Source organism: Topomyia yanbarensis, chromosome 2 (genome assembly GCF_030247195.1).
Source record: "Topomyia yanbarensis strain Yona2022 chromosome 2, ASM3024719v1, whole genome shotgun sequence".
Classification (NCBI taxonomy): domain Eukaryota; kingdom Metazoa; phylum Arthropoda; class Insecta; order Diptera; family Culicidae; genus Topomyia; species Topomyia yanbarensis.
This window is the reverse complement of record NC_080671.1, coordinates 40,393,095-40,406,722: the sequence shown is the minus strand read 5'-3', so window position 1 is coordinate 40,406,722 and position 13,628 is coordinate 40,393,095. Positions and strand designations below refer to the sequence as shown.

Here is a 13,628-nt window from a genome sequence, read left to right as displayed (position 1 = left end):
AGGTAACGTCAATAACTGAATGTCGGCCGTCGCGGCGGAAAGTGCTGGTTGTACCATCGTTTGCAACATCTATGTTCAGCTTTGCAAAGGCCTCGAGTAGACTACTCCCCCTTGAGTTAGTGAATCGGCTGCCCAATTCTACTGCCCAAGCGTTGAAGTCGCCGGCTATAACGACAGGTCTCCGATCGATGAGCTCCTCTGTCAGCTTGTCGAGCATTTCTGTGAATCGATCGGTCGTCCACCGCGGGGGTGCATAGCAGCTACAGAAGAAGACTCTGTTGATTTTGGCGATTACGAAACCTTCATCTGCACGATAGACCACTTCCTGAAATGGATATCTCCCCGTCGTCCAAATCGCCGTTGATTTTGCGTTATCTGCTATCCAGTTTCCGTCGCTGGCCGGGATACGGTAAGGCTCCGAAATGATGGCTATATCGCATTTAGACTCCTCTACAGATTGCCGCAGCAAATGTTGTGATGTGTCGCAGTGGTTGAGGTTGATTTGCGTTAGCTCCACTGTGATTTTGTTGCAGTCGCCTGTTTGAAGGCCGGGCATCGTGGGCCTCCTGTAACGTGGTTGTTACCTTCTTCGGTTGCACAGATCAGACATCTCGGAGCCTGCCGGCAGTCTTTCGCCATGTGGCCTTCTTCCCCGCACCTTCTGCATAATTTGTTCCTGTCAGGTCCACTGCAATTTCTCGCCAGGTGGCTGAACTCTTGACACTTGAAGCACACTTCCGGTCGCTGGGAGACGCTCAATGGACATACCGACCAGCCAACTTTGATCTTCCCAATTTTAAGTGCCTTGTTTGCTGCTTCGACTGGAAGCCTAACCGAAGCCGCTTGCGTGCCGGAAGGTCCCTTCCTCAAACGGATCATCATCTGCACTTCTCCAAGTTCGCCCTGTTTTTCCAGAGCTTCTCTTAGCTATTCTTCCAAGGATATCTCATCCAGGTCCTTACATTGGATGGTTGCCTCCGGCAGTGGCGTAGCCAGAAATTTGGTTTGGAGGGGGTTTTGACGAAAATCTTAGATTTTTTCAAAAATGTTTGCGGGTCTATTGATGACATTTAATCTGTAGGCCGCGATCGACTGGGTACTACCGCGTTCTGCAGTAATAGCGAAATGGGGTGGTGTGAGCGGGCATGGGCGCTATAACCCTACCGTAGGCAGAATACCTGTCGCAGGTGTCAGTTATGTTGGGTGACGGGCTACGAGACACGATAGGTCAAGTTCAACGAGTGGCCCAAAAACACCACTTTACTAACAATCAAGCAGAAAAGGATGAGCTGAAAACTCGCAACTTCGAAACCGTAACATTGGAAGAGCTTTGATTGACGGAGCAGAAGGTGTGGAAATGCGGGGATCGAGCGACGGCACAAGAGCTGGGCAACGCGTGATCAAGTGGCAGGCGAAAGGATGTGTGTAGTGTGGATCAAAGGCCATTTCTTCGACTAGAGCATTATTAATGTGCACTGACCTCACGAAGCCGAAAAGGATGCATTTTATGCGCAGCTGGAGCATGTCTATGATAGCTGCCTATGGCGGAATGTTAAGCTCGTCATCGGTGACATAAACATCCTGATAGGCCACTTTGCTTTTCGCATCTCAACAGGTTATTTTTTATTTTTATTTGAAGTCGTTTGCACTGAAAAATGTGAATTTTCGTAGTGAACTTAAAAATATGAAAAAGTTAAATTTGACCAAAGTGGCGTTGAAGTCACTTTTGCATACTAGGATAGTAAACGTCATCTACAAGGTGTTCTTTCAAATTCTTTGTTGCCGCCTATAACCGTTAGTAAGGGAATTCGTAGTGCAATATGGCCTATAACGCACAAATACGGGTTGCATTCATATCTTGAACCAAGCTATTTGTAATAATATTCTTGAAAACTTTGCTGAAGACACTAAGTTTCGAACTAAATTTGATTGGAATTAGTAATGCATCCAACTGGAAAAATTAATCAACAAAATTATGCTCCTAAATACTAAACCTCCAAAAGCTGATGGTTTCCAAATTATGGAATCTTGGCGCCATTCAATTCGATACCCAAATGTACACCATAAATAGCGAAAAGCGTGAAAATTTTTCCATTTTTTTATTACCAATCCTAGCTAGTGGCACTTTATATAAGTGATAACCCAATAAAATCAAATGCACATAAAAACCGATTCTGACCGGTTAGAGACAAACGTAAACGCCATTTTTCGTTAGTTTCTATGTAGGCGTTTTCATTGAGCTATTTTGCTTGATATTTACATGATTTATCAACTATAGGATCCTCACTAAAATATTAGAAAATATTAGTTACAAGATACCATTCTCACAATTTACAAAAAGTCGCCATAACGTTTAAAATATTACACGGTGTTCCTAAAATCGTTATTAACTAAAAAAAATGACCATAAATTTGGCGTACGGCATTCGAAAGATACAGTATCCAAGCATCTTCTCAGTGAATCTCAAAATGATCCATCGAGGGATTCGAGAGATATGGCGATTTGAAGTTTTATAATACGTTTCATAAGGCTACCAGCAAACACCCACGGGTTTGGTCCAATCTCTATAAACAAAAAAATATTTGTCTACTTATTTAGTACATGGCATTCGAAAGATATAGTAATCAAGTATATCCCTTGCAAGTTTGAAAATATTTCATTGACGGAATCGAAACCCTTGCGATTTAATTACATAAATATAATGTACAAATGGTGTTATTTATATGGTGCACTGAACAAATATGAAAATAGGGTTGTCTACCAAACTTTAAATATAATGTGTAATTTAAAAAAAAATGAAAGTTGGAATGTACTTCAAAAGGCCATATCTCAATGGTATGTTGACTGATTCTAATTATTTTTTCATTATTGAACAGGTAGACGTTTCATCGTTAATTTTCATCAAGAAGAATATAAAATAGAGTTGGCTACTTCAAACAATAGACAACTTAAATATCCTCAACTATTTGTATTATCACTATTTAGTAAATATCTTTATATTCAAAGCGACGACCTATCAATTTCTATACATTAGTTGAATGCAACAAACGCAAACTACAAATCATGGAAAAATAAAACCATAAATTCAATATATATATACAAAAATATGAAGGTATTTGCTGATTCAGATCAATTTATGTTATGATACGGTTTTTGTTGGAAATTTTGTACAATTGTGATTCGCTGGTTGGGTTAACAGATGTTAAAACTGGGGGATGTTATTAGTAGGGGGATCAAAGGGGATGTTATTAGTACAAGTTCTCATATCTCTAACTATTGTCAGTTTTATTGTCGAATTGAATTTAACATGAGAATTTGACATTCAGATGTCGACAATGAACCAACTAGCGGAGGTACAACTGAAAAGCGGCTCCTGTTAAAAATTGAGCGACCAGCGAATCACGACTGTGTTAGTTTTAACATTTCATATATCCATAATTTGTAGTAAACAGCAATTGCAATCAACTAGTATATAAAAATTGATAGGCCGCTATTTTTAATACAAAAATAATCACTAAATAATTATAATACATATAGTTGAGACCAATTATATTGTCTATTTATTTACGTAGACAACTCTATTTTATATTCTTCTTGATGAAAATTAACGATGAAACGTCTACCTGTTCAATAATGAAAAAATAATTAGAATCAGTCAACATACCATTGAGATATGGCCTTTTAAAGTAAACATTCCAACTTTCATCTATTTTTTTAATTTACACATTATATTTAACGTTTGGTAGACAACCCTATTTTCATATTTTTCAGTGCACCATATAAATAACACCTTTTGTACATTATATTTATGTAATTAAATGGTAAGGTTTTCATTCAAAAACCGCGACACGTATAAACGATCTAAATAGTCACTGGACAAACATGGATTCACGCTTGAAGTCTGGTAGAAAACCCATCTATGACCGCATACCACATCCAAACCGTTATAACTTTCGATTCCGTCAATGAAATATTTTCAAACTTGCAAGCGATATACTTGATTACTATATCTTTCGAATGCCATGTACTAAATAAGTAGACAAATATTTTTTTTGTTTATGGAGATTGGACCAAACCCGTGGGTGTTTGCTGGTAGCCTTATGAAACGTATCATAAAACTTCAAATCGCCATATCTCTCGAATCCCTCGATGGATCATTTTGAAATTCACTGAGAAGATGCTTGGATACTGTTTCTTTCGAATGCCGTATGCCAAATTTATGGTCATTTTTTTTAGTTAATAACGGTTTTAGGAACACCGTGATTAGGTTCTCAATGTAATGAACGGATAATAAACTGGAAAATAATTATTTGAATATTTAATACACTAGTCAGCATCAAACTTTTTTTTCTTCAATTCAAATATTTTGGTTTGGAGGGGGTTTTAACCCCCAAAACCCCCCCTTGGCTACGCCACTGGCCTCCGGGCACAGGGCTCTCACTTTCACCGCTTCGCCTATAGCTTTCTCGGTGAGCTACTTATAAGTAGAGCTGCTTGACTTCGGATCCTTTTTCAGTTCCAGAATCATCTCTCCGGTACGGGTGCGCCTAATTTTCTTGACGTCTGAACCCAGCTCCTTGAGTACCGGGTTTGTCCTCATTGCGCGCAGTACCTTCTCGTATGAGTCATCGTTTGCTTTGACTATGAGAGCTTCACCTTTGTTTCGTCCCTTGAAAAGCTTTCGCTTTTCGGACCTATCCTTGTTGTTCGCCCTCCGTTTGGTGCTGCCGACGACTTCCCATTTGGTGTTTTCAACCACGTTGGTGGTTGCTTCGTTCGCTACGCCTGCCATTACGCCGCAAGTCTCCTCGTGCTTCTTGGAACCTCCTGGTCTCGCCTGGTGAAGCTCTTAGTCTCTTCGGTGTAGATAGAGACGTCGCACAGAGGAGTAATTGGGGTCGAATCCTGGCCAAAATTATTTGCTGCTGCAATTGTTGTTATTATGCCTTAATATGAACTAAAAATACACAATTACTCGTTTTTGGAACAATTTGGCATCTACCCACCTACCAGTGCAGAGGCCAATTTTCTATATCCTTTCGAATACTAGTAATTTCTAGGTGATCTTTGTGAATACATTTGTTTTTCCAGTTGCATAAACATTTGATCAGTGGGAAAGGGAGAAGAAAAGGGACGCCTGTGCATACTTTCATAGAGATACATTTTGGCAAACATAATATTTGGTCCTACAGCATTTCGGTGTACCTCAAATTAGTAAAAATTGCAATATTTTCAAAATGCTTGGGATTGGTGGATCGGACAAGATCGGAAGAGTTCGAATATTTTTTGTATAGCTGAAATCTTGTTTTGTAATACTGCTTCAGCAACTTTGCCGAATCTAACCGTATAATGTAACTTTTTTATCATTAAAATTTGGAATAAACAGTTTAAAAAAGGTCTACTTTTCTCAGTTAGTTTTAAGCTGAAATTAAACAAACGGCTGTGTTGAACTATGTTTGTAATTATATTGTCTTATTTAATAGAGTCATCATCACTAGAAAGCGATTTTGCTGAATATATTACGAAAACGATTAAAATATCACCATTGGGCATACATGCAAAAAATCATTAACAATTTTTGATATACTCCTAATTTTGCCGTTATACAGTAGGTTCTTAGGTATGTAAAAAAAATATAACGAAACAAAAAAATCGAAAAAAAAAATTTTGGTTCTGGCCAAGAATTTGTTCTAGTTACTCCTCTGTCCGGTGGACCGTGTAGAGCTATGGAAAATGATGGAAGAGAACGGCTTCCCTGAGAAGGTGGCAAGACTGATTAAGGCTACGATGGATGGTGTAAGGTGTTGTGTCAAAATTTCGGGCGGCCTCTCGGTCCGTTTGAAACACGCAGGGGACTAAGACAAGGCGATGGGTTGTCCTGCCTGCTGTTAAATATAGCGCTGGAAGGTGTAATGCGAAGAGCGGGGTTCAACATGCGGGGCACGATTTTCACGAGGTCCGGACAGTTCGTGTGCTTCGCTGTCGACGTGGACATAATCGGTAGAAACAAGGAGACGGCAGCAGATCTGTATACCCGACTGAAGCGCGAAGCAGCACGAGTAGGACTGAAGATAAAAGTGGCTTAGACGAAGTACATCCTGGCTGGCGGAACCGATTGCGATAGGGAACGCTTGGGCAGTAGTATTACGATTGACGGCGATGAGTTCGAGGTGGTTGACGAGTTCATCTATCTAGGCTCATTGGTGACTGCGGACAATAATACCAGCCGGGAGATCAGAAGGCGTATTATCTCTGGAAATCGTGCTTACTATGGGGCTCCACAAAACTTTGAGATCCAGGAAGCTTCACCACCGCACGAAAGGCGCCATGTACAACACACTGATTAGACCGGTGGTTCTCTACGGGCACGAAACGTGGACAGGAGGATCTGTAAGCACTCGAAGTCTTCGAAAGAAGGGTGCTGAGAACGATCTTCGGTGGTGTTCAGGAGGATGGCGTGTGGAGGAGAAGGATGAACCACGAATTTGCGCGACTCTATGGTGAGCCAACTATCCGGAAAGTAGCTCAAGCTGGAAGGGTACGGTGGAGGATGCCGGACAACAACCCCACCAAGTTGGTTTTCACCTCCAACCCGGCAGGTACAAGACGGAGAGGAGCGCAGCGTTCCCGGTGGCTGGACCAAGTTGGGCAGAACCTGTCGAGTATCGGGCACCTGAGAGGTTGGAGACAAGCAGCAACTGACCGAATGACGTGGCGGAATATTGTGGAACAGATTAAATCATGTTAATATGATGTATAATCAGGAAATATAATAATATAATAAATATAATATAAACTACATTATCATATTTTGTTTGTTTGTATTTATTATATTATTTATTTATTGTATTATTTATTATAATAAACCTGTGATTTATGATGACAGTTATGTATACATCTATGTATGCCAAACATGATCCCATTCGGCACCGATTCCCATTGGTCACCCAGGTGAAAACGGTAATACTTCCCAGAAACTGAAAATTAAAACTATAAAAAAAACAATTAGGGTACAAGTTTATATAGATTTGACTGAAAATGTGTCTTAAAATTGAGCTCGAAATCCGGGTTAATATGACCCGTTAACACCATATTGGTTACAAAAAGTAAACACCGAAAGAAGGTTAATTAATTGTTTCTGTACAAATAAATTCTCATACCTGCAATTACTAAAACGCAAATCTTCCTTCTGTTTGGAAAATAAATCACCGCCCATTTGGCACCACTTCCCTAGAAAGCGCCGTTTTTGGAAGGAATCATTTGCCAGTTGGCAAGAAGCTGTACAATGTAGGGTTAAGGACACCGTAGTCGGAAAAGATAGCCCATGCACTGGCATATATTCAACTCGCAATATCGCTCTCCGACCGGGAGTGCATGTGATATTATGCCGAGCCGAAACAGGGTCGTCCCAAAACCGCCGGCTCTACTCCGTTCCTCCGATACAAGATTCGCTACCATTATCGCCGGCATCGAGGAGCGGTATGTGATCCGCTGCAAACCGAATGGAAAATGAAATTCAAACCTTGGTTTCGTTTATTTGCCTGCCGATACAGCCGGTACTCAGTCGAAGTTGCGAACAATCGTCAGACAACCCGGGGAACTACGCTGGCTGGAGGACCATCCATCCATTAGTGTTCGACCGAGAATCCAGTGTATGAGTATCTCACTTTCAGAAACAGGAACCAGGTTCACGTCTGCGATAACAAGCTCGACAATTCCGGTTCGGGTGCCGCATTCGGTGTCCGCCAGTTTTGGAGCTTTAGAGAAATGAATTTCGTAATCAAATGCAAATTTATATATATTCGACGCAATTTGCATTACCATATCTTGTTCGGTTCAATTGCACACTGGTGGAATCCGGGTGTCAGGCCTAGCAGCAGCAGCAGCAGTCCCGGTTCGTTGGGTTCGGTTTCGTTTTAATGCACACGATTGAGATCGTTCTGGTGCTGGAAGATTTTCGAGTCTTATGCCGGGAAGAAGGATGGCCACTGCTACACTGTGTATAGCTAGCAAGTCATTAAGGAACGTACTGCGTCCTGTTGGTGCCTATTCGGTAGGGATCCCCAAGGAATAACTTTCGGATAAGGGCAGAATTTCGATGGATGCAGGCACCGATGGAAGAGTGGGAGCGTGGCGAACCGAACATGAAGCTTTCTCGATTTGTTAATGATATGGTTTTGGGAGCAATCCTACTGAGAAGTTGTGGATTACAGTAATTAGTGGCAGGACAGGTAGTAACTAAAGAATTCCTGAAGTTCCTCTGGTTATCCGTAATTAGTTGTGCAGAATTCTCGAAAAGTTGTTGGTAATTGTTCAACCTGCATCTCCGTACAATATTTAAACGATTTCCATCCATCAACCGAAAAGTAAAAAAAAACTATGTTGCCCTACCCTTCAATAAATATAGCGACACGTAACTTACTTTCCACTTCATTGACACACATTGTTCTATTGTGTCATTGTCTTCCCTGCCAGCGTTTTCGATTACTTCCCAGCGCAGGCAAACTAACTAACTTTCATTGTAGTAAGTTTTCCGGAACATGAACGCGCCAGAAGCTCTTTCACTGATCGAATTTTCCTTCTCTATGCCTTCTCTGGTAACTGCCTAGCAGCGCCCGTCCTCCGATAGATGCATTCATGCTTCAATTAAGTTAGGACCAGCGAAATGATTTCCGGAAATGCAGAGCGTTCATCGTAATAGAACCCAGCTGCTGAGGAAGAGAAAGTTCTCAGTTTGAGTCCGTCATAAGTTTGCAACATATTATTGACTTGCGTCGATCCTCGAAGCTAATGAAAAAAGCATCAATCTTTCAAACCAATTGGAACCATATGAACTGCGGTGGAATCGTATTGAAAAGTTGCTAAAAAGTCCAACCGTACGACACACGAATGCTGCACCATGTCCAGTAGCATTTGGTTCCATCTATCGGTACGGCAAGTTCACTCTATTCAAACAAAGTGACGATGATGTGCGAATAAAATTTATGACTCTGTGGACGGGATCGGTTCGCAGTTCCGCTGGTTGAAATTTAGTGCCAGAGCAGAAAAAAAACTAGTCGTCGGCTGCAACGAGTTGGGAAAGTGGTTTACGATGTGATTGCAACCAGTGCCGTCCTTATGCATGGGAACAATCTGGGCTCGAATCAGAGAGCTCGGTACTTGCTATAGCTAAGTGCGTCTGAGATTTTAGGAATTTATTTTTTAAATCCATCTACATTTTATTATATACATCTATAGAGCTCAACTTCCTAAATGTAATAAAATTTAAAACTTCTAAGCGATTTTAAATTTATTTTTAACAAAAGTGTAAACTGGTCCTTGTTTGGCATTATCGGTCTTACTTGACAAAGGTAATAGCCACATGGGATAGAATCATTTACAGCTATCTCAACGAAGCATACAGATTAATATGGTTGAATTGTAGGTGTATTACTGTTCCTTTTAATTCGATTATTTGACACAATTTGCTTCTTTTGTTTGACTGAGTCTTTGGGAATTTTTTACATTTACATTCAATTGATGTCTGTTGGATGTTGTTCACGTTCACGATTTTCTATTAGGCATTAAGACGTTAGTCAAAATGAACGATAGTCAAAATATTTTGGTGGCGTCAAATAGAAAGAGTTCGTCTAACTCTTTCAACATGTTGTGCTAATTTTAGGTAACTTGGAACAAGCAAGCTCTATTTTATCATTTTTTACACTTACATTCCAACTGTGACTTTAAAGCACGTGGTTTAGGATGCCCAGCAAAACGGAACATTCTGCTTAGGTTAACGTATTCAATGCCATCAGTACTGAATAGTGTATGTGGTGAAAATGAATATAGGCGACTTCCGTAAGCCTAAGCTATATTTTCACTTTCAAAGTATATTACATCGCACGATGACTCGATCGTTTATCTCAAAATTTAAAGTGAACCGCGTTGTTAGGTCTGAGCAGCATTTTTACTCAACTTCACTTATGATTACAAGAATAAGCTCAACGGCTCTTTTTGTTCTTGATACAATGCACATTCGACCGAGAGATTGCTGGTTGTCATTCACATTGCCGCAAATTCAAATGAATAGGGTGAAAATAGATAAATGACTAAAATAGGCCCTCGTTTTCAATCAATCTCAACTTTATTGAGCTGTGAACAACAAACGTTTGCTTTGATTCGTTCTGACATTCATAAATGTTGGCATCCGGCGGGCTAAACTATCTCAGCCAAGAACTGATCCACTTGGTTTCTGCTGCCATGTCATACGAGGTGACCGAAAACAAAACAGCTTAAGTCGAGGTGATTCTCCGTACCAAGGACTGAATAGCTATCGTGATTAAGGTAAATTGATTCTTTTCGACTGTGAAAATTGTAAGAACGGGAAATGATTTCGGCAGCGAAGTCACGTAATAATTTGCGTCGATTCTAATTTATCTTCGCCGACGTTTCGACCCGTGGTTGGGATCTTCTTCAGGGCTTAATTTATGGCAGAAAGTTACTGTTGTTTTACATGTAGGTACACAGTCAAATCCCTGCTACCCACAGCCAAAGATCCTCTCCTTCAGATGCAGAAAAACAATATTATTTACAAAATAGCATGTTTCAACTGTGACCAATACTATATCGGAATGTCACGAAACCAGTTAAAAACCCGTATGTACGGACACCAATCTCTGATAACCAAATTAGATTAGAGACTAGCAGATGGGCACAAATATGACGATAATGAAATACAATAGCTAAAAGAGAGAACCGCTCTCCTGGCGCATTGCACCTCACACCAACACCGTTTCGATCTAAAAAACCCCAAGATTATCGATACCAGCTTTAAATCCAGTGCTCTCTCTATCTTGGAGATGTGTCACATCTCGACTACTCCCCACACCGTAAACCGTGGTACAGACACCTACAACCTAAACCGCGCCTACGCACACATCATGAATTCAATTGGAAAAATGTGAGAGATCGATACTCGAAACACGATCGCTCTCAAACAAGTAGACACCACAAATACTCACCCGAAATAGATTCAAACCATTACTATTACTCAGGTGAATTCTTTTGTTCAATTTGAGCGATTTTAGATCGACAAACAAACTCGATGAGTAAACTCATGACAACAACCGATGTTAACCCTCTCAGACCAGGCACGTAGCTAGAGAGGGGCTAAGGGGCTAAAGCCCCCCCTTCGAAATGTTTTTAAAATAAATTTCAAAAACATTATCAGCGACTTTAGCTTGTAGCTTGTTTGGTTTGAGATAAAGTGAGAAGATTGCTGTTTCCAACAACCAAAATCAATGGTCACGAAATTCAGTGTGATTTATGCTTCTGTCCCAGCCGGTGTGAAGCGAACGACAAATAAAGTTACTTTTATATGGTGTCCTTGTCTGAAAGAACAAAGGAAACTTCTACTATACTATGCCCTAGTAATCTGTCGAGATAAGTGAGTTGCAGAAGCAAGAAGTGGTGCACCGGCCAAATATTGTGATTAGTGACGATTGGCATAAGACCGAGTATTTGTGATGAGGAGCATTTTCTGAAGGTGAAAATGGAGGATATACTTACGATAGCCACCTTCATTGAGTTCTACCACCTCAGGTATTCTGCGCTCATAGCGTTCAACAAATTGGATCAGGCGGAATCATTGATTTTGAATGATTTAAAGCCATCAAATTTTAATGGTTGTGTGTGACAATGCTGTAATTAAGATCTTCATATAAATGGACGGTGAGAGAATCAATGTTCGGTTACAAGATCGGATAGGGCTTACTTGCAGATACATATCACATATGGGAGAAATGCAGTACAAGACATAATGCGATAGTACAATTACACATAGTATTCTTTGCACATATCAAATGCAAACTACTACGTTCTAGTTCTGTGAAAAACGTCACATTACGATTTATTTAAAGAGTCGATGAAATAAAAAACCCCGGCATGGCAATTAGCAAGGGCAAAAACTAACTCATTCAATGAGTTTCATCGTCGCACAATGCTTAGGGTGGAAGTTTTCTGTGACTTAACTTTTTGTCGGCTCCGACAGCATAAGTCATTAAATTGACTTTACGCTTGTCCGGACATGCCGCAGACTCAGGTGATTCGCATTTAATGCCAAAAGATCCTGACTCCTGCGCTGCAGAAGACAAAAAGCTAAGTAACCGGGAAACTCTAAGCTTGTTCATTGACCCTACTCCACGCTTTTCTAAACTTTCTTACTTCAAATCCTTGCTCTCCCTTGAGTACTATGGCTCTTAATATTTGAAAAATACTTCACCTTCCAGTCCCTTGCTAATTATATGTCGTTACAATATAAAAAAAACCTGTTTTAATCCACCTAGAGGTGCAATTGTGCCTTTCTCATTTCTCCAAACTATGATTTAGTAGCTGGTTCGTATAATATAACATTATGGTAATGTTTTTCATTCTTATTACACTTGGTAAGTATATATAAGAGCACCTTTTTGCATTCATCGCGGTATCGGTTTGAGTCGGAGTTTTCTATGTGATCGCACTCCACAACCCGTAACTCCGGAACCGGAAGTCGGATGGAGATGGAATTTAATATCGGTTTCCGGGGACGCAACACCTTTCATTTGAGACTAAGTTGATCAAATCGGTCTAGCCATTTTCGAGAAACCAATATAACCGTTATTCTGAATTTGGATGCTTCCGGATCCGTCGATGGTGGCCAGTGTGGCCAAAGAGACTTTGAATGACTGTTGGTGACCTAGATCTACAAATTCAACAAATGTGTTTACATTTTGGAAAAAAATTCACCTTTTTACATTCATCGCAGAATTCGTTAGAATCGGGATTTGCTGCGTGATCGTACGTATCACCCTGTAATTCAGGAACCAGAACTCGGATCCACACAAAATTCAACAGCAGCTGATGGACCTTTCATTTAAAATCAAGTTTGTCAAAATCGGGTCAGAAAATTCCGAGAAACCGATGTGGACAAATCAACAAATTTTGTTTTGTAACCATACTCTTCAACTCGTAATCCGGAACAAGATGTCGGTTGAAAATGAAATTCAATAGCAACCTATGGGAATATTATACCTTTCATTTGAATCTTAGTTTGTAAAAATCGGTTCAGTCATCTCCGAGAAACCGATGTGGACATTTTGTTAACAAATCCGCACATACACACATACATACATACATACATACATACATACATACACACATACATACACACATACATACACACAGATATTTTGCGATCTCGGCGAACTGAGTCGAATGTTATGAGTCGGTTAGAAAGTCGGTTTTTGGAGCAATTGCATAACCTTTCTATATGAGAAAGGCAAAAGAATAATATTTAGCTTAATCAGCATGAGTTCAATAGTATTTTCATGTGATTATATTTTGAAATGATGGTGGAATGGGTTTGAAAGTGGAGGGAATGGGGGGTTAGTAGAGTGGGAGTGGAGGATGCGTCAGAAATCCTTCATCTTATTTCGGTATACGGGATGGATGCAGGAAATGCGGGCGTGAGGGTGGTCCAAGGGGAGGGGAGTGATGAAGGATGGAGGTGTAAGGGCAAGACGGAGGGAGGGAGGGGGCGGCGACGCAATACTCAACTGCATATTTTGTCTTCCATTTGAGACTTGACTTTGAGAAAATCGGTTCAGTCATCA

The 13,628-nt window shown here is 40.4% G+C and overlaps 1 protein-coding gene across 1 annotated transcript; it reads right to left on the bottom strand.

Moving 5' to 3' along the window:
• Positions 1 to 507: 507 nt before the first annotated feature.
• On the bottom strand, positions 508 to 879 carry LOC131679441 (CCHC-type zinc finger nucleic acid binding protein-like). The gene has a single exon (XM_058960171.1). The coding sequence runs from the start codon at positions 877 to 879 to the stop codon at positions 508 to 510; it is 372 nt and encodes a 123-aa protein (XP_058816154.1).
• Between the last annotated feature and the right edge of the window lie 12,749 nt (positions 880 to 13,628).

Bases quoted from the DNA above. Each gene is read 5' to 3' on its own strand.
- LOC131679441 (XM_058960171.1), bottom strand. From the start codon at position 879: ATGATCCGTTTGAGGAAGGGACCTTCCGGCACGCAAGCGGCTTCGGTT.